Here is a 27,801-nt window from a genome sequence, read left to right as displayed (position 1 = left end):
AGGAGCAAGTGGGGATGTCTTCCATCACTTACCATCTTCTCTTTTTAGTCCATCACTCCACCTTTCTCCTCCTCATCTTTCTCCCACACCTCCTAAACAGCAAAAAAAAGAGGCATGGATTTAAATAATAATACTAATGGTGGCATTGGTTAAGCGGTTACTATGTGCTAAGCGCTGGGGGAGGTTCAAGGTAATCAGATCGTCCCACGTGGGGCTCGCCGTCAATCCTCATTTTCCAGATGAGGTAACTGAGGCCCAGAGAAGTCGTGATTTGCCCAACGTCACACAGCTGATCAGTGGCAGAGCCGGGATTGGAACCCACGACCTCTGACTCCCAAGCCCGGGCGCTTTCCACTAAGCCCACGCCGTGCTTCTGCTTTAAAGAAGCGGGCCCACTGAAGGAAAAGTGGTCAAAAAAGATAGATTTGGAATGAGGGCCTTGGCAGAGTCTACCCACCTCCTTAGGTTGGCCTGTTAATTTGGCTGTTATACCCATGCCATTATTACCGATGTAGACTTTGCCCCTGGTTATTATGTGATTGTTGTACCCTTTCACCAAAGGTATCGGTGGAAGTAATAAAAGCAGAACGTGAGGGTGGGTAGTGTTGGGAAATTTCATAGAATTAAGGGCCGGTTGGATGGTGATTTAGTAATAGTAATAATTATGGCACTCGTTCATGGCACTTTTAGACTGTGAGCCCACTGTTGGGTAGGGACTGTCTCTATATGTTGCCAATTTGTACTTCCCAAGCGCTTAGTACAGTGTTCTGCACATAGTAAGTGCTCAATAAATACGATTGATTGATTGATTCAATCGTATTTCTTGAGCGCTTACTGTGTGCAGAGCACTGAACTAAGCGCTTGGAAAGTACAATTAAACGTGTAAATTAAACAGCACCAATCACTTCTGAGGGCCGGGGTAGATACAAGTTAGGTTGGACACGGTCCCTATCCCACATAGGGCTCACGCTGTGAATCCCCATTTTGCAGATGAGGGAACTGAGGCTCAGAGAATTGAAGTGACTTGCCCATGGTCACACAGAGACCTCCTTAGAACCTGTGACCTTCCCACCCCAGACCCCATATGCTCCCATCCCCGCTGCTTCTCTGGAAAACATCCCCTGACAGGTGTGAAGAATTTCCAGACTGGAGCTTCCTTGAGTTTCGGGTTGGAAACTTCAGGCGGGGGAGAGACGAAGCGTGGCTTTCGGAGGGAGGAGTTAGGTGAGGGTTAGTATATTCCGGGGGTGTGATGGCGGGGCCTGGGGTGGTTTTCCTGGTGGCACTGGATGAATCCAAGAGATGATTATCCATGCATGGAAGACCGGGGGTGGATCTGGGCCGGAGATGGTGTGTCGAGGCCCGGCTAGAAAGAAAAAGCGAGCAGGTGCTGGGAGGGTTTTGTTTTGTTTTTTTGTGTTTTGTTTTTTTTTTTTTGCAGCGCAAACCTTGAGTCCTAATCAGGGCTGAAAAGAGATTAATTCTAATACACTCCCCTCCACCCCCATAGCCGTATTGGTGTGAAAGGGGTCTGGGCCCACAGCATCGAGGAGGCCATTGAACCCAACAAAGACTCCTTTGTGCAGAAGTAGCTGGCAGGCGGGTTGATGACAAAGACAGAAGGGGTGATAACTTGGTGGGAGCTTCTCTCAGGGAAGGGAGGAGAGAGATCCAGCCAGCTGCCCAAAGGATGCATTCTTGAGGTTTCCAGTCTTTCACGGCGCGGTTGGCGAGCTGGGGCGGGAGGCGGGGGGTTGTCTTCTGGGAAGCAGCTTGAACAATGAGAATAAGCAGAGTTGAAGAAGTAAGAGTTGAAAATGTGCCGAGTGATCTGCTGATTCAAAGGAGATGTTTTTAGGGCGGTGATCGTATTTTATGATAGGCTGTCTCAGGTATTGGGCCAAGCATTTATCATAACAGAGGTGTTTGTTTACATCTTTAGGCGTCTGGGTGAACTCTGGGGTAGGGAATTGACACGAAGGGATCCCTGCTCCCTAGAAGTTTTTATTCATCATCATCATCATCATCAATCGTATTTATTGAGCGCTAACTATGTGCAGAGCACTGTACTAAGCGCTTGGGAAGTACAAATTGGCAACATATAGAGACAGTCCCTACCCAACAGTGGGCTCACAGTCTAAAAGGGGGAGACAGAGAACAAAACCAAACCCAACATTCTAGGCGGACACGCAACTGGTAAAATTACACATTTCTGTTCGCTTCTCGACCAGGTCGTATGCACACCCTGCCCTCATCCCATCCACTCTCCGCCGTCACTCATTTCATAGTTGAAGTAGGCTGCGTGGAGAGATTGTTGCTTGAAATCATTTGGAAAAAGGCAGCCAGACGTAATTTTGCTTGGCAGGAGATTTAATGAGCAGAATTAATCAGTTGTATGTGTTATCCTCAGTGGTATTTATTAAACTCTTACTACGCGTAGAGCACTGAACTAAGCGGGTGGGAGAGTACAAGATTTGGTAGACACGTTCTCCGCCTAAGCGAACTTGCAGCCTATAGTGGGGGAGACAGACATTAATATAAATAAATCTGATATTGTTGAGTGCTAACTGTGTGCCGTGATCTGTACTGCTTTGGAAAGTTCAATTCATTGTCGTATTGAGCGCTTAGTACAGTGCTCTGCACGCAATAAGTGCTTGGGAAGTACAAGTCGGTAACATATAGAGACGGTCCCTACCCAACAACGGGCTCACAGTCTAGAAGGGGGAGGCAGACAACAAAACAAAACACGGAGACGTGTCAAAATTGTCAGAACAAATAGAATCAAAGCTATATGCACATCATTAACAAAATAAATAGTAAATATGTACAAGTAATACAGGAATAAATCTGTACGAATACATATACAGGTGCTGTGGGGAGGGGAAGGAGGTAGGGTGGAGAGGAGACTGTGAGCCCACTGTTGGGTAGGGACCGTCTCTATATGTTGCCAACTTGTACTTCCCAAGCGCTTAGTACAGTGCTCTGCACACAGTAAGCGCTCAATAAATACGATTGATTGATTGATTGAATAAGGGGCTCAGTCTGGGAAGGCCTCCTGGAGGAGGTGAGCTCTCAGTATGACAGAGTTGGTAGACAGGTTCCCTGCCCTCAAGAAGCGTACAGTTTAGAGGACAAGTGACCCTATCGTAGTTGTGGACGATAGTGCTATTGCATTTATAGGCCAGCGTTCCGATTTTTTTCCGCAGCCTCTTACTCCATGATGGAGCATTTGCTTTTGCTGTGCGGGTGCTCTGAGCGCGTGTTGGACTTCTGTGGCAACGAATTAATTGTAATTACGTTATTTTCAATGCGACGCTCGACTCCGTTCAGAGCCCTTTGACTAGACGCTCTTCGAACCTCCCCGGAGGTTGGCACTTCTATACAATGTAGGCATTGCCCCAGTTTTCGGCTTTTTCCAAACAGTCTGAGCGGGCCGTCTGGGCAAGCGTGCGTACTTGAGAAGCAGCATGGCCTAGAGTCAAGAGCACGGGCTCGGGAGTCGGAGGACGTGGGTTCTAATCCCGGCTCCGCCACCTGTCTGCTGTGTGGCCTTGGGCAAGTCACTTCACTGAGCCCGTTGTTGGGTAGGGACCGTCTCTATATGTTGCCGACTTGTACTTCCCAAGTGCTCAGTACGGTGCTCTGCACACAGTAAGCGCTCAGTAAATACGATTCATTGAATGAATGGGTCTCAGTTACCTCATTTTAAAATGGGGATTAAGACTGCGAGCCCCACTTGGGACAACCTGATTACCTTGTATCCACCCCAGCTCTTAGAACAGTGCTTGGCACATAGGAAGCACTTAAATGCTATTATTATTATCATTATTATTAGGGCTAATGCAGCCATTTCACAGTCTTCAAAGGGCCCTCCACTTTATGAGGGTGACAACTGGATCTTGGGCCTGAGTAGCCCAGTAGGCTACCTGGCATATTATACCCCCCCACCTGACCTCTCGCACGGCTACTATTGTGAGACAGACTCCTGGTCTGGCTGGAACTAATAATGATGATAATAATCGTGGTATTTGTTAAGCGCTTACTATGTGCCAGGCACCATACTAAGGGCTGGGGTGGGTACAGGCAAATCAGGTTGGACACAATCCCTTGTCCCACGGGGGGCTCGTCGTCTCAACCCCCATTTGACAGATGAGGCAACTGAGGTACAGAGAAATGAAGAGACTTACCTAAGGCCACACAGCAGACAAGTGGCGGAGCCAGGATTAGAACCCAGGTCCTCTGATTCCCAGGCCCATGCTTTATCCACTACACCATTCTGCTTCTCTAGGATGATCCTTTCTTGTCAGTCATTTTTACTGGGCGCTTGCTGTGTGCAGAGCGCTGTACTAAGCACTGGGGAGAGTACAATACAACGATATTGTATTGTTGTGTTTCTTAGGATCATAGGTCCCTAGACTCGGAAACTTGTTTTTCATTTCATCAGGACCACCCGAAACTCTTCTGTTTTTGGTGTTCTGTAAATCGTTTTAGAGAAGGTTTCACCAGGACTCGGTAATTATAGAAAACGATCATTGCTCACTGAGAGAATCTGGATTAATATGCTGTGAATCATTTCTGTAAGAATTACAGGGGAAATATCTGTAGGAATTACGAGAAATTTGTATAGGAGTGATCCATCTGTTTATTGTACTCTCCCAAGGGCTCTGCACACAGAAAGAACTCAATAAACACCACTGATCGACTGATCAATCAATCAATCGTATTTATTGAGCGCTTACTGTGTGCAGAGCACTGTACTAAGCACTTGGGAAGTACCAAGTTCGCAACATATAGAGACAGTCCCAACCCAACAGTGGGCTCACAGTCTAGAAGGGGGAGACAGAGAACAAAACCAAACATACTAACAAAATAAAAAAAACAGAATAGCTATGTACAAGTAAAATAAATAGAGTAATAAATATGTACAAACATATATACAGGACTGATCCATTTGCTATTTCACTCTAGGCCTTCTGCAAGTATTTCTTTAAGGTTTATTTATTGTATTGGGATCTACTGAATTGCTTTAGATAGATGAAAAAATCTGTAGAGAAACAACTCCCCCTCGACAAGACCAGAGGAGAATCTTTATTGTTTTTGGTAAACTGGGTAAAATGCACCGTGGTTTGATATTTCTTGTGTTTGACCAGGCAAGGGACATCTTTTCCAAGTATCCACAGAGGATTTTGGAAACTCAGGGAGCTGTGTTTGTGAAGGGAAAGATACATCCTTTCCATTAACATGTGTAGTCATCGGGACAGCTAGAGCTGTTGTCCTAAATGCACTTCCAAAAATAGCTGGCAGTTCATCATGTTCGTGAAAAATATTTATCATTTGATTCTCGTTCTAGAAAATAACTTATTTGTGCCTGTGAGGAGGGAACTCAAAAGAGGTTAGCCACATTTTGTTCAACTGAGTTTTTTAGGGAAGGAGCGTGGCTTGAGAGTCAGAGGAACTGGGTTCCAATCCTGACTCTGCCACTTACCTGCTGTATGACCGTGGGCAAGTCACTTCACTTCTCTCTGCCTCAGTTGCCTCATCTGTAGAATGGGGATTCAGTTCCTGTTCTCCCTCCTCTGAGCCTCGTGTGGGACAGGGATTTTGTCCAACCGGATTGTCTCATGTCTACGCCGGCGTTTAGAGTAGTATGTGGCACATAAGTGCTTAACAAGTACCATATTTAAAAAATAAGCGAACAAAAGCTGGGTTTTTTTTTTTCTTTTGTTTTTAAGGTGAGTGATTGTATTCATTCATTCGTATTTATTGAGTGCTTACTGTGTGCAGAGCACCGTACTAAACGCTTATATGTAGTGTGTGGAGTTTTTTAAAGCATAGAAACTCTTTGGTTTAAATCTCTTTATATGCATTCTCAGCACTCATGTGAGTGCTATACGAGTATATGTGAGTACTCATGTGAATACTCATACATGTTTAACTGTACATTCAGGTTTTCTGCTTAGAGTACTTTTATGTGACAGTGTGTATTAAGGTCTTAGTGTGTGCAAAGCAGGTTATTTTGTTTCCCCCATCGGACTGTAATGGCCTTCTAGGAGGGGAACGTGTCACTTGTCTGTTTTGTACTCTCAAGTATTGCGCAGTGCATCGCACCCCTTGAGCTCTCGATAAATGCTGTTAATACGACTTCAACAATTCCTTCCCTTTTATGGGTTATTTTCAGGTTATACCGGCGGTTTTAAAAATACATTCAAAAGAGAAACTTGTTTGTCACATACCCTCCCTAAATTTAGTTCTATAATACATTGCTTTATAATAACTTTCTTTTAAACAAACAAAAAAAAAGCCTTTCCTAATCAGACCATTTACTTGTTTTGAAATCTGGATGGGATTATGACATTCTTTTCTGTACGATGTCAACCCCCGGTGCTAGTAATGATGAAACATAAACATTGTCTCCAAGTGAAGTGAACAAAAAAGCCTAGAGTAAATTCTGTGCTTTCTGAATTTAAACTATTGATTGTAGCCACAGATTATTCAGTGTATCTAATCAATGCAGCGGATTGAAAAATATTTTTCCAATTTTTGGACATGGTTTAGGTACAGATATTGCATTTTACGCTCAATGTTTCCAATTACATGGATTATGAAATGCTATTTAGAACCTCGGCAACATTCAGGCCGACAATAAGTATGTATTAAAGTTAAGCTTTTTGGCAATGGCAGTGCTTAGCGAGCTTGGCCAGTATAATTCAGCCACGGGCTCTTTCATAAATAACAGGTACCATTTCACGGCCCTTCCGATGTTGGAGCCACATGTTTCTAACTTCGCCTAGGCCATGTTTCCCCACTCCTCAAGAAACTCCAGTGGTTGCCCATCTACCTCCGCGTCAAGCAAAAACTTCTCCCCGTTTGTTTTAAAGCCCTTAATCACCTTGCCCCACTCCTACCTCACCTCGCTGCTCTTCTACGACAATCCAGCCCGCACACTTTATTCCTCTGGTGCTAACCTCACTGTACCATGATCCCGTCTATCTTGTCGCCGACCTCTCGCCCACATCCTCCCTCTGACCCGGAATGCCCTCCCTCGTCATATCAGACAGATAATTGCTCTCCCCCACTTCAAAGCCTTAATGAAGGCACAACTCCTCCAAGAAGCCTTCCCTTCCTCTTCTCCCGCTCTCTTCTATGCCGCTCAAACTTGCTCCCTCATTCATCCTCCCTCCCTTCCCCAGAGCACATATATATATATGTTATTTATTTGTCTGTTTATTTGTATTAATGTCTATGTACCCCTCTAGACTGTGAGCTCTTTGTGGATAGGGAATGTGTCTGATGCTGTATTGTACTCTCCCAAGTGCCTAGTACAGTGGTTTGCACACAGTAAGAGCTCAATAAATGCAGTTGAATGAATGAATGGTCTGATTTCAAACCCACATAAAATATCGTCTCCTTTTCCTAAGGTATGTGTGGAGTTTGATGGGGAATCATGGAAGAAGAGAAGATGGATAGAAGTCTACAGCCTTTATAGGAAGGGATTTCTAGTGGAGCATAATTTAGTTCTGGCCGAACGAAGATCTCCAGAGACACTGCAGTGGCCTGCAATTGTAAGTTCACGTTCTCTCATCACTGAATCTCCCTGCCCGAACTGCAGAGAACAAGTGCTTATCTGTAAATTTTCAAGGCTTGAAGCGTTTCTCGGAGATTGTTTCAGGAACTTGAGTAGTAGTGCTGGTATCTAAGTGCTTATTGCGTGCAGACCGCTGTACGAAAATGTGAATTCTCAGGTTACAGCGTGTCACGCTGGGAGAGGGGTATTGTAGCAACTGGCAGTTGTGTAACTCCCAGAAGATTTGGTTTTGAAATGATGAAGTGATCATTTGCTTGCCTTAAGATGAAAACCCTGATGCCTGTCTAGAAAAGCATTTTAGGTGAAGAGGTTCTGTCAGCTTTTGGTCTTCGAAAAATGTTGCCAAGCAGATAGGTGGGCGTAGGTGTGTGCATTCAAACACACGAACACACGCAGTTGTTCAAACTTAAACACAGATGCAAGCGGCACTACTTTTCCAGTATTTTAGAATGAATCAATCTGACCGCCGGGACCCCAGATCCCGCGGATCTTCTTAGGAGGTATTTTTCCCTTCTGATTTAGAATTTCTCAGGACTGTGCATTGCCATTCTAAGTCCCTGGGCTCGTGTTTTTGAAAAGTGGCATCCGGTCCCCAAGATCGATTGATTTTTGTAACTCGGTTGACCAGGGATCCTCTGGCTCAGTTAAAGCTGGGTTCTCTGTTTAACGATGGAGCTTTTGATAACCTACAGTTGTTTTCAGTGTGCTCTGTTAGGTCACCCCCATTCACCTAAAATTGTGGGCGTAGATCTTAAACCCCTTAAATCAGAGAATTCTCCATAATAGTATTAACTAGCCTCAGAATGCCGAAAAAGGAATTATAGATTATGAGATGCTTAAGTGTTAGCAACCTTAAAATATACAACTAGGGCTAGAACATACACAAATGAAGATTAAACAGATAAAACACACACAAATGAAGATTAGACAGATAAAAGGCATGCAAATGAAGATTAAATGGATAAAAGGAATGTAAAGGGCCATCTGACCTTGGCTTTACCAATATAGCTTATCCTTGGTTCTCTTCTTCTTTTTTTTTAATGGCATTTAAGTGCTTATTATGTAGTGTAGTGAGCACTGCGGTAGAAAAACGCCAGGCAGACTAGACACGGTCCCTGTCCCACATGGGAATCACAGCCTTAATCCCCATTTTACAGATGAGGGAACTAAGGATCAGGGAGTGAAGTGACTTGCCCGAGGTCACACAGCGGACAAGTGGCGGAGCCGGGAGTAGAACCCAGATCCTACTCTGGCCTCCCTTCTTTTGCTGCTTGTCATCCGTAATTGTGGGGGCCCCTCAAGGCACTAATCCTTGTCCCCTTCTCTTGAGGAGCTCTTATGCCCCCGTGGTTTTAACTACCACCTTTATCTGGATGACTTCCCAGATAACTCACTGGCTCTTATCTTTCCAGTCCTCTGCAGCCTCACAGGACACGTATACTCGGTCTCTCAATGAATTCCTTAGCCTCCCTCCCACATCCTCTAATTCTCCCGTCACAGTATGACAGCACTGCTGTTCTCCCTGCCTTGAAGCTCACGACTTCAGTATCATCTTCGACCCCCCCTCTCTTTTAACTCTCACTTGGTCCGTTTCACTTCTTCCTCCACGACATTTCCAGAGCCTTCCTTCCCTGCTGAACGGCCGCCTCCTAGGACCAAACTCTTATCATATCACGTATACATATCACATATCACATATACATATACATACACATATACAGTGCTCTGCACATAGTAAGCGCTCAATAAATACGATTGATGATGATGATATCACTGTTAGACTACTGTATGAGCCTCGGCCAGTCCATCAGTGGTGTTTATCGAGCGCTTACTATGTACAGGGCACTGCACTGAGCGCTTGGGAGAGGACAAAACCACAGAATTAACAGACCCTACCCTGAATGAGCCACCTCACTGATCTCCCCCTCCTTTTTTTGGTCCACGCTTCCCTCTCCTACCTGGATCATTTTTGTAAAGTGTCGTTCCGCACATACCTTCCCAAACCTCAAAAACCCGTTCCTCTCCGCGTCAGGTAGAAACTGCTGATCCTTGGTTTTAAGGCAGTCCATTAGTTCTCTTCTCCTTCCCGATCCCATCTCAATTTTCCTAGACCTTTGACAGTGTGGACCATCCCCTTCTCCTTTAAAACACTACCTGATGTACAGGAAGTTCTCCTGATGTACAGGAAGACCAAAAGCTGAAGTTCTCCTACAATCAATCGATGATATCTATTGAGTGCTTATTCTGCACAAAGCACTGTACTAAGAGATTGGGAGAGTACAGTACAGCAGAATAATCAGACAAGTTCCCTGCCCATAACGAGCTTACCCTCTAAAGATTTCTACGGAGGTTGGGTAAGCTCACTGAGGGCAGGGAATGTGTTTATCAACTCTGTTGTAATAATAATGGTATTTGTTAAAGCGCTTACAATGCGCCAAGCTCTGTTCTCAGCGCTGTGATAGATACAAGATTATCAGATTGTCCCATGTGGGGCTCACAGTCTTAATCCACATTTTACAGATGAGGTAACTGAGGCCCAGAGAAGTTAAGTGACTTGCCCAAAGTCACACAGCTGACAAGTGGCAGAGCCGGGATTAGAACTCATGACCTCTGATTCCCAAGCCCGTGCCCTTTCTGCTAGGCCACCGTACTTTCCCAAGTGTGCCTAATAAATATGATTGATTCTTAAAGGACTGCATTTTGCAATAACCGTTGATTGAGTGGGAATTGCTGGGAAAAGTTGATTTCGAGATACCATCCGACTGACGCTTTTTCAGAACAAATCCCGCTATTCCCGTGATGTCTGCCAATGCCCTTTTGCCACTCAGTGCTATTCTGCTGTATCACATACTGAGAGCAGGGGGTGGGAACAAAGAAACAGCTGTATGCCGTCTCTTCCTAGTAACTAGGACATTTAATAAGCGCTTACTGTGTACTAAGTGCTGGGGTAGATACACGATCAACAGGTTGGACACAGTCCGTGTGTGGGGGGCTCACAAAGGGTAGAATCCCCATTTTACAGATGAGGAAACTGAGGTACAGAGAAGTTTATCAACTTGCCCAAGGTCACACAGCAGGTCAGTGGCAGAGCTGGGATTAGACTCTCCCAGGCCCATGTTCTTTCCACTAGGCCACACTGCTTCATACTCTAGAAACTCTTGCCCCGACTTGTTGATCATGTTTACCCACTTAGGTTGTGGGACAAAGACACCCTAATTCTTCGGTGACATGCAAATCGGGTCACGAAAATCCATAGTATATAACAGAGCAGGGGGTGATTTTCCCCTCTGGTCATCTTCATTGCTCCTCTAGGTTTTTTGTCTATGAGAGAGAGGACTAAGTTAATTGTACAGTTCTCCATTTAAAGGAACACTGTAGAGAAGGGTGTACCTTTCAAATGGTGAACTGTATTGCTATAGCGATAATTACACCATATTCAAATTTCCCATTTGCATTTCCCCTCCTGAGTTTTCAAACCAACCCCTTTCCTCCAGTTGGTTTCAAGCATTCTTTTAAAGCAGATGGAAATCTTCTCTGGTGGAAAATCAGACTCAGGTTTGAAGTAAAAAATAATGGTGCATAAACTACATTGTTGTAATTCAGTGTTTTGTTGCTAGGAAACTTGAGGTATGTAAAATACTATTCTTTCTCTCGGTTTGTTTTTTTTTGGCAGGGGAAAATTGCCAGGACATTTTCCCCGAATTATTTTGAAAATTATGCTGCTGATGCCAACTTTTCGGGAATTAATTTTTCTTTTGTTTGGCTTCAGATGTATAAATCCTTATTGGATAAGGTTGGTTTGGGATCCATTACTTCTGTACGTTTCCTTGGGGATGACCGAGGAGTGTTCATTTCCAAAGATCTTTTGAAGCCTATACAGGTAAGAAAAAAAGCTGTTTCTAATACAATCAGTACAGTGCTTAGCACATAGTAAGAGCTTAACAAAGTCCATTATTATTATTGTTGTTATTAATGAGTCTCAGGTTTGATAATGAAAATTCTTCTGAGACCAACCCTCCCCGCCGAGTTAACAGTTCATTCCGCTGCTACATTGTAAACTCCTTGAGGGCAGGGATCCTGTCTTCTTACTCTATTGTACTCTCCCAAATGCTTAGTACAGTGCTCTGCACAGAGTAAGCATTCAGTAAATGCCATCGATTGATAATTATAACAGTGCCAGGCACTGTATTAAGCGCTGGGGTAATCAGGTTGGATACAGTCCCTGTCCCACATGGGGCACTCAGTCTTAATCCCCATTTTGCAGACAAAGTAACTAAGGCACAGAGAAGTGAAGCGACTTGCCCGAGGTCACACAGCAGACCAGTTGTGGAGCAGGAATTCGAACCCAGGTCCTTCTGATGCCCAGGCACTGTCCACTAGGCCACGATTATCTGACGGACCCTTAAAAAAATAAGCAAGATCAGTGGCACCTTTCTTAACCTCCCCTGCACCTCAAGATTCCCTTTCTTAAGAGAAATATTTTGCCATATTTATCCGTTCGTTCTTTACAGCTCTCTCCATGTATTTAATCAGTCATTTTCACCAATAGAAGTAAGAAAGCAGACACACACGTTTGTATTTTGTGGAACTAGCCGTAATTTCCTTAGAAATGACAGTAATGTTATGTTGAAAAATGTGAATCTAGTAATGGGTGTGTTGTTTTTAGGGAGATCGTTTGTAGGAAAATGGCACGTTTTTATCGTTGCATGTTGCCCCTCTGCAACACCCGTGGCTGGTTGGGGGATATTTAAGAGGGCCTTGTTGGCTGCTAGAGACCCATTACATTACCAAACATTACCAAGCATGCAAAATCTTACTCTGAGGTAATAATTTTACGTAATAAAATGGAAACTGTATCTGACCACAAGTTAATATTTTCAACAGATAGTGATTTGCTTTTGCGGTGGCCCTCTCTATCAGTTCTGTGTCTAAATGTCTTTACATTTTGTTGACTGGCAGGAAAGCATTTTGGCATCAGATAATATCGGGCTGAAAAACTGGCTCAGAACTAGCATTGCCTGTGGTTGGCATTTGCCCGGAAATAAGTAGCGACAATTAGGTAAATCGGTGCAGGTACAAGCCAAAATTCTGGACTGGAGCCATGAGTTGAGTGGGCTAATATTTAATCTCCATTTCTCGCCAGTTCATTCATTCAGTCGTATTTATTGAGCGCTTACTGTGTGCAGAGCACTGTACTAAGCGCTTGGGAAGTACTAGTTTGTGACATATAGAGACGATCCCTACCCAATTCCCCCCACCCCCACAACTCCCCCTCAAAAAATAGCAGGGCTAGTCTAGCACTATTAGTTCTAAATTATAGTTGTTGAAGCGTTATTACAGGGATGTTGACTTGGAAATGTTTGTGGTTTCTGTTCAGCAGATGTAAACATAACTTCCTAAGCGGAGGAGAACCGTTCAGTAAACTCTGAAATATGTCTTAGACGATCTAGCCTACTGAACAGAGTAGCTTTGTGATGGGGAAAGCCCTTCATATTGCTAAGTAGTTGGGGTCTTCACCAGTTTAATGGTCTTTATTCATTTCTATCAGGATGTAAATGGTTTGCGGCTTTCTCTTATGGATAATCAGAGTATCAGTAAAGAATTTCAAGCCTTGATTGTGAAACACTTAGATGAGAGCCATCTATTACAAGGTATGTGACCACAAAAAAGAAAGAATCCTTCATTCTTGTTCTTTGGTCATCTCCTTTTCACCCTCGATTCTCCCAGCTCCCAGGCATAATAATTATTAAAAATCTCTTCCCTTTTGCAGAAGCAGCGTGGCTCCGTGGAAAGAGCCCGGGCTTTGGAGTCAGAGGTCATGGGTTCGAATCCCGGCTCCGCCACATGTCTGCTGTGTGACTTTGGGCAAGTCACTTCACTTCTCTGAGCCTCAGTTACCTCATCTGTAAAATGAGGATTAAGACTGTGAGCCCCATGTGGGACAACTTGATCCCATTGTATCCCCCCAGTGCTTAGAACAGTGCTTTGCACATAGCGCTTAACAAATGCCATTATTATTATTATTATTATTTTGCCTTAAATTCGGAAATGACCTATAAGTTTTTCAAGTTCAGAGAAATTTCTGTCTCATCTCATACCCTCATCTCATATTAAATCATCTCATCCTTTAATATATAAGAGTTAAAAAGCTACTCTCAGGTCTGTGGTGGTAAAAATAATTTGGGCATTTATTTAAGGGCTTATTTTCATTGCATGGTTTGGATGGAATGCTACTGGGGAATTATGGAATGTTCTTGGTACAGTGTGAATGACACTGATTCAGTTTGTTAAAGCACCACCGGCCCCATCTTCTTAGGGGCCGAAGTTTTGAGGGTCCCCAGGGGATTGAAATCATGTTTAGGGTGGGAGGTGGGAGATGGCATTAACTTCTCCTCTCCCCCATGATTCTTTACATGGGTTGGGCAGCCATAATAATGATAACTGTGGTATTTGTTAAGCACTTACTATGTGCCAGGCGTTGTTTTAAGCGCTGGGGTGGATACAAGCAAGGCAGGTTGGACACAGTTCCTGTCTCACATGGGGCTCACAGGCTTAATCCCCATTTTTCCAGATGAGGGGACTGAGGCCCAGAGAAGTGAAGTGTCTTGCTCAAGGTCACACAGCAGACAGTTGGCAGAGCCAGGATTAGAACCCATCACCTTTTTACTCCCAGGCCCGTGCTCTATCCAGTAGGCCACGCTGCTTTTCATAACTACCACTGTCCCCTGGCAAGCAGTGGCAGCTCCCGCTCCGTTGCCGCTTCCGTGGAGTCAGTGGCAGGAATGATTTATTTAGAGTAATGTCTGTGTCCCCTCGAGACCTTGGGCAGGGAACGCATCTGCCAACTCTGTCATAGTGTACTCTCCCAAGCGCTTAACACAGTCCGCTGTGCACACAAGCAAGCGCTCAGATTCAGTTGATTGATTGATTTCAAGGAATCGGGGAGGGAAGCGTCGTGGAACTATGCCCTGTGGAATTTGGGCCACTGCCATGTCTCTCAAGTTCCAATCCCTGCCTTTTTCCCAAGAGAAATCCCTAATCCTACTGCCAGCAGGCTTGTTGAGAGTAAAGGAAAGCACAAGACCGAGGCATGTTGTGGCTTCCCTTTCGAATCTGCCGGCAGCAGGATTTAGGAACCTTGACCTTTCTTTCCCTGCCCCATCTCCTGCCTTTTCTTCTCTCTCCATTACTCTGTTCCCTTCCCCTTCTGGTCCCTATTTCCTTCCTCTTCCCTTTCCCCTCATTCGCCCTCTGTGCCCCGTGCACAGATGGAAAATTCAATACCCCACAACCTCACATTAAAAGTACTCTAGATATGTAAAAATCAACCACCTCGAGAGTGGCAGGGGAAGTCAGAGTTTTCTGGGGCGATTTTGTTTGGGCTTTTTCAGGCCTAGTTAAAAAAAAATTGGATTTGGAAATTTCCCAGATTTCCGCTTCTGAGATGCATTTGTCTTTTTTTTTTTTTCTTTTCTTCAGGTGATAAAAACTTAGTTGGTTCAGAAGTTAAAATTTATAGCTTGGATCCATCCACCCAGTGGTTCACAGCAACTATTGTAAACGGCAACCCAACGGCAAAAACTCTTGAGGTTCGCTGTGAGGAGGTAAATATGCCATTAATCTATTTTGGACTGATTCAAATGAGGTTCAAACAGATATCTCTTCCAAAGGTCATAGGTCCAACAGATAAAAATGACCTTTCATTCCATACTTCCTTCGGTTAGAAGGAATTATTGGAGGAGTGTTACTTCTAATGTATTGATAAATTCATTCATTCTATCGTATTTATTGAGCGCTTACTGTGTGCAGAGCACTGTACTAAGCACTTGGGAAGTACAAGTTGGCAACATACAGAGACGGTCCTTACCCAACAGTGGGCTCACAGTCTAATTTCTTAATTATATTAAGAAATATATTCCTAGTGGTTAAATTGACTTCTAAAGTTTCTGTTTTTTCTCTGTTAATGCTTTCCTTATACCATCTTTAAGATTCCAGCTTTAAAGATTGTCGACCCTGCTCTAATTCACGTCGAAGTTGTCCATCACAGCTTCATCAGATATGGTAAGTGGTAAGGCTGAAGACGATTTAGCCTTGTTTTTCATCACTGCATGAAGAGAAAAGGAAGCTGACATGAACACTCTTTTTAATGTTTCAGGTAAATCCAAACAAGTTGGAGCTGCAAAAAGAAAATCTTCGGAAAACAAAGGAAACCTCATTACCAAACATGCAAAATCTTACTCTGAGGTAATAGTTTTACGTAATAAAATGGAAACTGTATCTGACCACAAGTTAATATTTTCAACCGATAGTGATTTGCTTTTGCGGTGGCCCTCTGTATCAGTTCTATGTCTAAAATTTCTCCTTACCAGCAGATGGAAATAGTATAAAATATTTGGGCCACTTTTTTGTTTCAAAGTATATTTGCTTACTGTCTGGAGCCAGTTAGGGCCTCATTACATGAAGCTATTTTCTTAGAAGCCAGAGGAATTAAGCTTAAAAAACTGGATCATTTCTGAGGCGATGAGAGCATTCCTTTCTTTTTCAGCCAGTCAGTTGAATTCATTGAGCACTTACTGTGGGCAGAGCGCTGTACTAAGCACTTGGGAGAATACAATATAGCAATATAACAGACACATTTGCTGCCCACAACGAGCTTACAGTCTAGAGGAGGAAACTTCTTGTGAGAAACTTGGGTGCTTCTTAACTTTTATTGGTGGGTTGAAGGTCCTGATGTGGCTAAAGAATTAGTGACTCCTCTTCGCCTCTCCCTGCACTCCCTTTTTTCCAAGGCTGTTATAGTCCCCTCCCAGATCTCTGCTCACTCAGGGGGTCTCTTCCGACTCGGGCCTCGCCCCTCCTCACTGCTTTCCCCTGCCCACCCATCCCCCCCCACTACAGCTAGCCTCTCTACCCTTCCCTGTTTGCAACTGGTGCCTTCCAGCCCTTCCTTTCCCACACCTTTCCGGCTGGGAACTGAGAGCAGAATCCGCTACCTGGGCAGCAGACTCTTGGTTTAGCGCCTTGGGGCTTAGGCTGGTTGTTCTAACCGTCTGCTCACTCCCCACCACCACTCTGTTGGGAAGCAAAAGGGTCCAGGAAGCCAAAATCTCTTTCCCGACGCCCTCTGTTTCTTGGAGGTCTTCTGTCAGTTCAGATGGTTCAAGTGTATAAAATTCTTCAGTTTCACCAGTCTGTTTCTTTGCAAGAAGCTACTGAGGGATGTGAGCTGGCAAATGCCTTTTTCACATGGGGGAACGCCTCCCAGAGACTCAGTTGTATTATTTCCATCTGCTAGCAGGGAGACGCTAATGCCAAGACCGGTATAGAAGACCTCCAAGAAGCAGATTCTTGGGGTAAGAAATTGTCCCCGACACACTGGGGTTCACGTTTCTCGCTGTGATCCCCCAAAAAAGCACTAGTAGTGGTGGTGATTGCAGTTCAGCCCACATTGGTGACCATTTGGAAAGCTGCTGTGCAGTTTGGCCCGATCGTTATCGTCGTGAAAGATATGTGACAAATCTTGGGACTAACAGAGTGGGTTTGTAGGACCGTTAGGAATTTTTCACAGCCTTTTTTCCCCCCCTCAAGTGCGAGCCTATTACTTGGTGTGCTGTTAAAACAAATTGTAAGACAACTAAATTCTTAAAAGCCTTTTTACTATTAATAAAGGGATTTCCTAGGAGCAAGTTTTTTAATTACTGTTAGTAAATATTAACTCTAAACAATCAGTGGTATTTATTGTGCGCTATGGGTAGACCGTTATACTAGCACTTGGGAGAGTACAGTGCAACAGACTTAGCAGGTACTTTCCATGCCCATAATGAGCATACAGACTAGATATAATAATAATAATCATCATCATCATCAATCGTATTTATTGAGCACTTACTGTGTGCAGAGCACTGTACTAAGCGCTTGGGAAGTACAAGTTGGCAACATATAGAGACAGTCCCTACCCAACAGTGGGCTTGACGGTATTTGTTAAGCGCTTACTATGCGCAAAGCACAGTTCTAAGCGCTGGGGAAGATACAAGGTGATCAGGTTATCCCATGTGGGGCTCACAGTCTTCATCCCCATTTTACAGGTGAGGTAACTGAGGCTCAGAAAAATTAAGTGACTTGCCCAAAGTCACACAGCTGACAAGTGGCAGAGTTGGGATTAGAACCCATGATCTCTGACTCTTTTCACCGAGCCATGAAATAGTTCACTGTAAATATACGTACGTGCTGTGGGGTTGGGGGTTGGTGTGAATATCAAGTGCCCAAAGGTCACAGACCCAAGTGCATAGATGACCCAGAAGGCAGAACAAGCCGGGAAAGAGAGGACTTAATCTGGGAAGGCCTCTTGGAGGAGGCACAACCGTGAAAATGCTTCAGAGGTAGTGTGCCGCATTGGTCTGTCCACAGCAACTGACCCCCAGATTTCAGGTTGATGCGGCATTCGCCGGAAGCACTGTGGCGAAGCGGACAGATCACAGGCCCTGAGAGTCAGAAGGCCTTGGGTTCTAATCCTGATTCTGTCACTTGTCTGCTGCGTGACCTCGGGCAAGTCACTTCACTTCTCTGGGCCTCAGTTGCCTCATCTGGAAAACGGGGATTGAGACTGTAAGCCCAGTGTGGGACAGGGACTGTGTCCAATCCGATTACCTTGCGTCTACCCCGGCATTTAGAACAGTGCCCGGCATGGTGAGCGCTTACCAAATACCACAATTATTATTGTCCGGGGCTTCGTTTGACTATATCCAGAAAATATGAGCCGTAGAGAAGCAGCGTGGCTCAGTGGAAAGAGCCCGGGCTTGGGAGTCAGGGGTCATGAGTTCTAATCCCGGCTCCGCCGCTTGTCAGCTGTGTGACTTTGGGCAAGTCACTGAACTTCTCTGTGCCTCAGTTACCTCATCTGTAAAATGGGGATTAAAACTGTGAGCCCCATGTGGCACAACCTAATCACCTTGTTTCCCCCCCAGCGCTTAGAACAGTGCTTTGCACATAGTAAGCGCTTAATAAATACCATCAGTATTATTATTATTATTCTTGATCTGTCCTTTACTCTCCTGGTATATTGCCGCAGCATTGATCTATTGCCGTATAAAATGTGGAATTCTGGGTTAGTAGCATTGGGCTGCCAAGATAAATTTCCTTTAGGCTAATTGTCAACCCGTAACTCCATCTAGACTGTGAGCCCGTTGTTGGGGAGGGACCGTCTCTATATGTTATCATCATCATCATCATCATCATCAATCGTATTTATTGAGCGCTTACTGTCAGAGCACTGTACTAAGCGCTTGGGAAGTCCAAGTTGGCAACATATAGAGACAGTCCCTACCCAACAGTGGGCTCACAGTCTAAAAGGGGGAGACAGAGAACAAAACCAAACATACTAACAAAATAAAATAAATAGAATAGATATATACAAGTAAAATAAATAAATAAATAATAATAATAAATAATGTTGCCAACTTGTACTTCCCAAGCGCTTAGTCCAGTGCTCTGCACACAGTAAGCACTCAGTAAATAGAATTGAGTGAATGAGTGAATAAACCGCCTCACCGGTGAGGGAGGCAGTACAAATTAGGTGGAACAGTGGGCAATCATTTGCAAGTCTTGGCTGGGCGCCTCTCGGGTGCAATTGGCCGTGTCTAGCGATTCTGAATTAACCTCCTCTAGGTTTTTAGGTGATCCTCACAGTTGGAATTAGAGGAGTTTCTCAGGGGTGCTGAAGTGGATCCCAACACCTGCATCCTGGTCTCATGATGGATCTTTCTGCCTGGGCTGACGTAGAATTAACGGAACCAAACCAGGCCCACTCCTCAATCTTGGCAACGGGGAATGGATCGCTTTATGAGTGGTATTTATTTATTCAGTCAGTCAGTCGTAGTTATTGAGCACTTACAATTCATTCAATTCATTCAGTCGTATTTCCCGTGTGCAGAGCACTGTATTAAGCGCTTGGGAAGTACAAATCGGAAACATATAGAGACAGTCCCCACCCAACAACGGGCTCACGGTCTAGAATGGGCAGAGCATCGTACTAAGCACTTGGGATAGGACAGTGTAACGATTTAACAATAACTGACGCATTCCCTGCCCACAGCGAGCTTACAGTCTAGAGGAACCTTCTAGAAGAGATCATGTCTGTTGTCCTCTGGGTCACCTTGAGGTCTGAAGCTCTGGGGTGATTTCGGGAGCATTTGGTCGGCGGGATCCTTCAGTAATCGATCTGGGAGGGCTCTGGCTAGGATCTCCATGGGAATGGAGAGCCACGAAAGGTCACTGTTGGACTCAATCTGATCTCTCGCCTGTCTCCTTGGTGAAGTTGGCGGCAGTGATGGCATCTCCTCCGTGTTCCGTACGTTGAGGATGAGCTCGTATCAGCATTTCAGCAGGTTGTCACCACCGTGCCGTGGCCTTGTACGTCTCAAAGGGCCTCATCTTAAATAGTAGAAAGAGATGTTGAGAACACTGAAAGATCTTTGTCATCGCTTTGATGGTGTCTCCTGGCTGGAACAATCTGCATTCTTTAATGACAGTGATGCAAGGTCTTTATCAATGGGTTAATTCTCTTGGTGCTGATAGCTTTATATTCCTGGGTCGTCATTATCAGCAATATTTATTGAGCGCTGTACTAAGCGCTTGGGAGAGTATAATACATCAGAGTCGGCAGACACGTTCCCTTCCCACAACGAGCTTACAGGCTAGAGGTGTGCTTATAGATGATCTTCTCTGCTTTGGCACCTGCTCTCTATGCACAGTCCTTAAGGTAGCGGTGCAGGTTTTTCCGAGTCTCACTCCTGTCTCGGGTGCAATAGTTGTTTTTAATCTCTGAGTCATCTAACTCAACCCATTCAGGGCGACTCCTTTTGAACACATACAGCATCTTGACAGCTGCTTAGAATAGAGCGTTACAGAAAAACGCCTTTGTCGCGTATCTTGGGAAGATGTATTTAGGGGCTGTTTAGGATTCCTGGTCTGTAAGTGAATCTTGACTAACGAGTTGAAGAGGGAGAGTGTTTCATTGAAAAGGGGGCATCATAGTAGAGTGGGTGAGAGAAGCAGCATGAAGGAAGCAGCAATACGAAGTTATACTTGAAAAAGGAGTTGAGCGGGCCTCGAGGAAAAGATATATTCACTGAAGCTAAAAAATGACTTCTTTGAGATTAAAATCGGTACAGTAAGCGGATTTTCAAGAGGTAATGATGAAACATTGGTGGCAGTCAGTCAAGGAGAAGCTCTTAGGATTTCTCAGCTCCATTTGATAAGCCAATACCAGGAAGTTGCATCTTCCCCATGCTATCAGATGTTAAGTGGAAACCTTTGAGAATCGTTAGTTTTCCAACACCCTTCGTCTGAATGCTGTACAGCCAGTTCTGATGTAACATAGGGATTGTACTTCTGAATCAGTGGTGTTGATTAATAATAATTATACTGGTATTTGTTAAGCACATAGTATGTGTCGAACTCCGGGGTAGATTCAAACTAAGCCTTGTCCCACATGGGGCTCACAGTCTTAATCCCAATTTTGCAGATGAGGTAATAACTGAGGCGCAGAGAAGTGAAGCGACATGCCCGAGGTCACACAGCAGACAAGTGGAGGATCCGGGATTAGAACCCAGGTCCTTCTGACTCCCAGGCACTAGGCCATGCCGTGAATGCTCACCATGTGCCGAATGCCGTACTAAGCACTTGGGTTAGTACAATACAAAAAAGAGGATATAGGTGACTCCTGCCTTCAAGGAGCTTACAGTCTAGAGGGAAAGGCAAGACGTTAGTATAGTTACAGATGGAGGTGTCCGTAAGTGCTTTGGGGCTGGAGGAAGGGTGAATATTAGCACGCTTAAGGGGAACAGACCCAAGGGCATAAGTTATTTAGAAGGGAGAGAGGGAATGGGGGAAATGAGAGAGTAGTCAGGAAAGGCCACTCCGAGATGTGATTTTAGTAGGGCTTTGAAGATAAAGGAGCGGCGGTCTGTTGGCTATGAAGGGGGAAGGAGTACCAAGCCAGAGGGAGGACATGGACAAGGGATCAACGTCGAGAAAGATGCCACAGAGGTAGAGAGTGAAGGTTGGTCCTTGGAGAAGCGTTGTGTGAGGGCTGGATTGTAGTAGGAGTTCAGTGAGGTGAGTATGGTAGGAGGAGAGTCAGCTGAGTGCTTTAAAACCAATAGCGAGGCGTTTCTGTTTGACGTGGAGGTGGATGGGGCACCATTGAAGGTGCTAGAGGAGAGGGGAGATGTGAACCGAGTGATTATTCATTTTTTTCCTCTTTAAAGCAAAACGATCCAGGCAGCAGAGTAGAGTATGGAGAGGAGAGCTGAGAGGCAGGGAGATCAGCGAGGAACCACAAGTATGCAAGACTATCTTGAGCTTCTCCCAACTCTTTTTCCCTAATAGGAAATTCTTCCGTGTTCTTCCAGTGTTTTAGAATTGCTAATCCTGAAGGACTGTATTAAACGTGGGAGCAACCCAAGTCAAATGTGAAAATTCCAGGGAAATGTTAGTGATCAGATATTTAGTAATAATAATGATAATGTTGGTATTTGTTAAGCGCTTACTATGTGCCCAGCACTGTTCTAAGCTCTGGGGCAGATACAAGCTAATCCGGTTGTCCCACGTGGGGCTCACAGTCTTCATCCTCATTTTACAGATGAGGTAACTGAGGCACAGAGAAGTTAAGTGACTTGCCCAGGGCCACACAGCAGACAAATGACAGAGCTGGGATTAGAACCCACGACCTCAGACTCCCAAGCCCGGGCTCTTGCCATTAGTAAGCAGGACCATCATGTGCTTTTCCAAGCTTTTTTTCCCTAATAAGAAGGAATAATCATGTTACTTTGTGCATCCTTCCAATGTTTTAGAATCGCTAATACGGAAGGACTCTATTAAATGAGGGAACGACCCGGTTCAAATGTGAAAATTAATGTTAGTGTCCGGATATTTAATTAGCGCTCAACTTTTGGTCTCCTGCCCCTCCGTCTGTCCTGCTGTTTGGGATTTGATAAGAGTGAGCCAAGGTGGGGTTTTGCCAGTATTTCCCAGCGTACCATCTTCTTCCCCAGGGATACCGTCTCAAAGTTGTCTTACAATTCGGTGCTTTTTTGACCTCCCGTTGCAGGCCTCCCTCAGCGTGGGCCCGGTCCAGTCTGTCCCTCCGGCAGTTTTTAAGGAGGCCTTGCTGGGCTATACTGCTGCTGCGGCTCCGACCTGCAGAGACCAGAGGCCAAAGGGAACCCCTCCGACGGCCAATTTGCCGCCAAATTTCGGCCCCAAAACTCCTCAAGGGTAAGCGGCGGGCGATCGTTGGGTTATAGCCGTCAAGTCGTAATGATTATGCGCCCGTGGTGTGGAAGATGGTTTCCCAGCAAGCGAAGAAACTGGGATTCCTCCTGGGATTCCTCCTGTGTGAGCTTACGTTGCAAAAGGCATACATCGCGACTTGATCTTTCAGGGAGAAGACAGAAGCAGGAAGAGAGTCAAGAGGATAATAATAATGGCATCTATTAAGTGCTTAGTATGTTCAAAGCACTGTTCTAAGCGCTGGGGAGGTTACAAGATGATCAGGTTGTCCCACGGGGGGCTCACAGTCTTAATCCCCGATTTACAGATGAGGGAACTGAGGCCCAGTGAAGTGACTTGCCCAAAGTCACACAGCTGACAACTGCCGGAGCCAGGATTGGAACCCATGACCTCTGACTCTTTCCACTGAGCCATGCTGCTTCTCTAATTATCTCCTTGTTTGATGTAGAGGGAATGAGCAGGAGAATCGAGGAGAAAGGTAGATGGGAGACAGGCCGGTTCTAGCTTTAAAATTAAAATTGAATGTTTTGGCGTGGGTGTGGTTAGCGGGATTTATTGGCGAGGGAGTGGATTGGGTTCGTGGAGAATGGGAAAGAGAAGTGGCACCGGCTCAGATGAGAAATGACCGCGGTATGGAGGAGGGGTTTTTGTAGCGAACAGGAAGGAATGGGTCTTAGAGAGATTTTTGGAGGAAGCAGTAACAGAGTTTTATTCACTAGACTGGAGGCTCCTTTTGAGCAGGGATCTTGCCCAGCAACTCTTGGACTTTCCCCAGGGCTTAGTATAGTGCACTGCACACAGTAAGTGCACAATCAATGTGGTTAGTGGTTCATCGTCATCCATTGCTCTCCAAAGAAAGATGTTTCTGAATTTTGACTTGGAATCCTAGCTCTCCACTGAAACTACATTTAGATGAGTATCCATGGTATGTTTTGAGCGCTGACTGTGTGCAGACACCTCCTAAGCACTCGGGAGAATACAGTACGGCAGAATTGGCAGACAAGTTCCCTACCCACAGGAAGCTTACGGTCTAGAGGGGGAGACAGAAATTAATATAAATAATTTATAATATATAATTTAAAGATACGTACATAAATGGTGCAGGGTTGAGAGTGGGGCGAATATCAAATGCCCAGAGGTCATAGACGACGCAGAAGGGAGAGGGAGCCGGGAAAAAGGGCTTAAAAGGGGAAGGCCTCTTGATAAGGGGTATTTTAGGCAGAGAGTAAGGTTTAAGGGAAAGATCGAAAACACTGTCTTTATTGGTTGAGGTTAAGGGGATAGCAAGAGATCTAGGAAGATCCAGAATGGGAAATTAAGTGTACCGATCATTTGGCAAAAGTCAAACCGTGGGAGCAGATTCAAAAGTTAGTATATAAGGAGAAAAGGGCCAAAGATCTTTGAGCACTTAGCAAGTCTTAAGAGAGGAAACTTACATATGGAGAGACTACTAAGGAAACAGAAAGCTGATGGCATCGGAAAAGTGAATTTTGGCTCAAATTGGGATGAAGTCGATCAAGTTGTCAGAGATCCAGGAGATGAGCCGGAGGAGTGCCCTTTGTGTCTGCCTGCCTGTCAGTCAGTCAGTCAGTGGTCAATACGTCCCATTGATGATGATCTAAATGTGGTTTCATTGGAGGGAAAGGATTCCAAGTCAAAATTCAAAAACATCTGGAAGGGCAGTAATTAAGATTAATCTTTTAAGAATTTTGTGTTTCTCCTCTCCACTTGCTTCTTTAATTGACTGGAAAGAGGATGTAATAGTCAAATGCTCAGTTGAAACTTTAGATGTGCACCATTTCTCATAGCTTTTTTTAATCAACAGGGCCACTTTTTCAAGATTTTGTCTCGGAAAATACTCCAGTAGACTTGGCTTTCCGTACCTAATAAGTTGACCGTTTTTGCTCGTTGGCAGAGGGTTTGTTTTAGAGGAGAATCTCTGAGATTTATCAGGAAAAAATGGAACTTCACTGACATTTAGTTCAGCCATTCTTTTTGCCGACAGGTTTGGGGAGTTCGAACAAGAGCAGTATTAGCATGGTTCACTTATATTTAGGCACTGCATTTTCTGCTTAGAATTATCGTATGCTGCTTTGGTCAGTGTATGAATGCCACATTCTAGATCCCTGAGGGGGCAAGGGAAATGGTGAAGCCTTAGGATTCTGGTAGCCACGGTGGTAATAATAATAATAATGATGGCATTTGTTAAGTGCTTACTATGTGCCAAGCACTGTTCTAAGCTCTGGGGAGGGATACAAGGTAATCAGGTTGTCCCACATGGAGCTCACAGTCTTAATCCCCATTTTCTTAATCCCCATGTGATAGCTTCAGTCGGGTCAGCTGAGATCAGGAGTGATCAGGCCTCAGTTTTGGGGGAAAAGACAGATAATCGGACTGTCCAGTCAGGCAGAATGAGTTTGATCAGAGGCTCCTTCCGGCCGATGGGCCTTGTAATTCCAAACAGCTACAAGAGTACCCTGTAATAATAGTAATAATTGTGGTATTGAAGCACTTACTATGTGCCAGGCACCGTACTAGGCGCTGGAGTGAATACAAGCAAAATGGGGTTGGACACAGTCCCCACCCGACATGGGGCGCACAGTCTCAATCCCCATTTTGCAGAGGGGATAACAGGCGCAGCGAAGTGAAGCGACTTGCCAGACCCCTGCTCTCTCCGCTACACCACGCTGCTTCTCTTTCGGAGAAGCAGCGTGGCTCAGTGAAAAGAGCCCAGGCTTTGGAGTCAGAGGTCATGGGTTCAAATCCCAGCTCCACCACTTATCAGCTGTGTGACTTCGGGCAAGTCGCTTCACTTCTCTGGGCCTCAGTTACCTCATCTATAAAATGGGGATGAAGACTGTGAGCCCCCCGTGGGACAACCTGATCACCTTGTTAACCTTCCCAGCGCTTAGAACAGTGCTTTGCACATAGTAAGCGCTTAATAAATGCTCTCATTATTATTATACAAGTTGTAGTGTGTGCAGCTACTCACTGACCCATTCTTCCCCATCGTTGGCCTTTAGAGGCCCAAGGAGGGAAAGCCCAGAAGAGTCGTCATCATCATCATCATCAATCGTATTTATTGAGCGCTTACTATGTGCAGAGCACTGTACTAAGCGCTTGGGAAGTACAAATTGGCAACATATAGGGACAGTCCCTACCCAACAGTGGGCTCACAGTCTAAAAGGGGGAGACAGAGAACAAAACCAAACATACTAACAAAATAAAATAAATAGAATAGATATGTACAAGTAAAATAAATAAATAAATAGAGTCTATGGGTTTTTATTGGCTTCAGACCCCTGAGACTTAGGAGGAGGACACAGAACCCATTTGGGCTCTGTCACGTTCTGCTGGATATTCTCCCGGTTCCAGACTTGATCTTAAACGTGGCCCAGTGGAAAGAGCCCACGCCTGGGAGTCAGAAGGACCTGGGTTCTAATCCCTGCTCCGCCACTCCGTCTGCTGTGTGACCTTGGGCAATTCACGTCACCTCTCAGGACCTCGGTTACCTTCCTTATAAAATGGGGATTAAGACCGGGAGCTCTCTGTGAGACAGGGACTGGGTCCAACCCGATGTAACCCCAGCGCTTAGCATGGTGCTTGGCACGTGGCAAGCGCTTAACGAATACCATTATTATCCTTAGACGAGGGACAAATCCCATACCATCAAATTAAGGTCGTGGATGAGGGATTTCGTGTCCCGGTTTTATTCCCGCTTCTACTCCTCGTTCTGCAGTTGGCTGACCTTTGTTATCGGACAAGACGCTTGACCTCTTAGGCTCGGTTCCCTTAGTTGTGAAATGTAAAAGCGTCCCAGGGAGATGGGGAAATAATTTGGAAAGTGTTTTTAGGACATTTGGTCAAAGTGTAATCCCATTTTTCTGGAATTCCCTACCCCTGGAAATCCCCTTGCTCAACCACTATTTGCCATTTTTCTCTGACCTTTACTCTGGTTAAGATCTCCTGTTTGGGCCGGCTTGGATTCTGGGCCCCTTCTTCACACCCCCACCTCTGTTAGGCCTTTCTCTGGCTTGCGGGAATAATAATATAGCAATACTGGTATTTGTTAAGCACTTACTATGTGCCAGCCACCATACTGAGCCATGGTACCCAGCTTTGCATCAAAAGGGCCCTCGTGGAGTTCAGTTCTAGCAAACTGCAGGCCAACTGTTCACAACATTTGGTTTTCCTTGTTCACACCCCCACCTTCATTAGGCCTTTCTCTGGCTTGCGGGAATAATAATATAGCAATACTGGTATTTGTTAAGCACTTACTATGTGCCAGGCACCATACTGAGCTGTGGTACCCAGCTTTGCGTCAAAAGGGCACTTTTGGAGTTCAGTTCTAGCAAACTGCAGGCTCTGAACGTCAGAATTAGTCCAAGTCCAAGGAGTTTTATGGCTCCCCGACCCCCAGAAAAGGTGCTCCAGAATTGGGTTTTACTGGAGTTCTACTCAAGGCCCATCTCCTCCAAGAGGCCTTCCCTGATTAAGCTCCCTCTTTCCTCTTTTCCCATTGCCTTCTGCGTCTCCCTGACTTGCTCTGCTCCCTTTGTTCTTACCCGCCTCCCAGCCCCACAGCACTTACGTACAAATCTCTAATTTATTTATATCAATTAATGTCTGTCTCCCCCCCAAAGCCCGTAAGCTTGTTGCAGACAAGGAATGTGTCCGTTTATTGTTGTATTTTACTCTCCCAAGCCCTTAATACAGTGCTCTGCATGCAGTAAACAATAAATATGATTGAATGAATGAAAAATTTCCATTCATCCAGACAGGGCCCCCAGTCAGTTCATTCTGGATCACTGGGACTGACTTCTGCTATTAATAATTATTATGGTATTTGTTAAGTGATTACTATGTGCCAGGCACCCCACTAAGCACTGGGATGGATATAAGCAAATTGGGTTGGACATTGTCTC

General features: G+C 45.0%; 1 protein-coding gene across 1 annotated transcript in view; it reads left to right on the top strand.

Annotated features, from left to right (window-relative positions):
• The window catches only part of KDM3A (lysine demethylase 3A), a 65,583-nt gene that overhangs the window by 231 nt on the left and 37,551 nt on the right, over nucleotides 1–27,801 (top strand). The window contains exons 2-8 of the mRNA XM_038752245.1: nucleotides 7,419–7,562; nucleotides 11,355–11,465; nucleotides 13,134–13,236; nucleotides 15,065–15,189; nucleotides 15,574–15,646; nucleotides 15,741–15,829; nucleotides 22,695–22,861. Of these exons, the coding sequence (XP_038608173.1) occupies nucleotides 7,419–7,562; nucleotides 11,355–11,465; nucleotides 13,134–13,236; nucleotides 15,065–15,189; nucleotides 15,574–15,646; nucleotides 15,741–15,829; nucleotides 22,695–22,861 (812 nt within the window). The remainder of the gene's footprint in view (nucleotides 1–7,418; nucleotides 7,563–11,354; nucleotides 11,466–13,133; nucleotides 13,237–15,064; nucleotides 15,190–15,573; nucleotides 15,647–15,740; nucleotides 15,830–22,694; nucleotides 22,862–27,801) is intronic.

This window comes from Tachyglossus aculeatus, chromosome 10 (assembly GCF_015852505.1).
Source record: "Tachyglossus aculeatus isolate mTacAcu1 chromosome 10, mTacAcu1.pri, whole genome shotgun sequence".
Lineage (NCBI taxonomy): Eukaryota > Metazoa > Chordata > Mammalia > Monotremata > Tachyglossidae > Tachyglossus > Tachyglossus aculeatus.
Note: the sequence above shows the minus strand (reverse complement) of the source record. Positions and strands in the feature narration are given on the sequence as shown.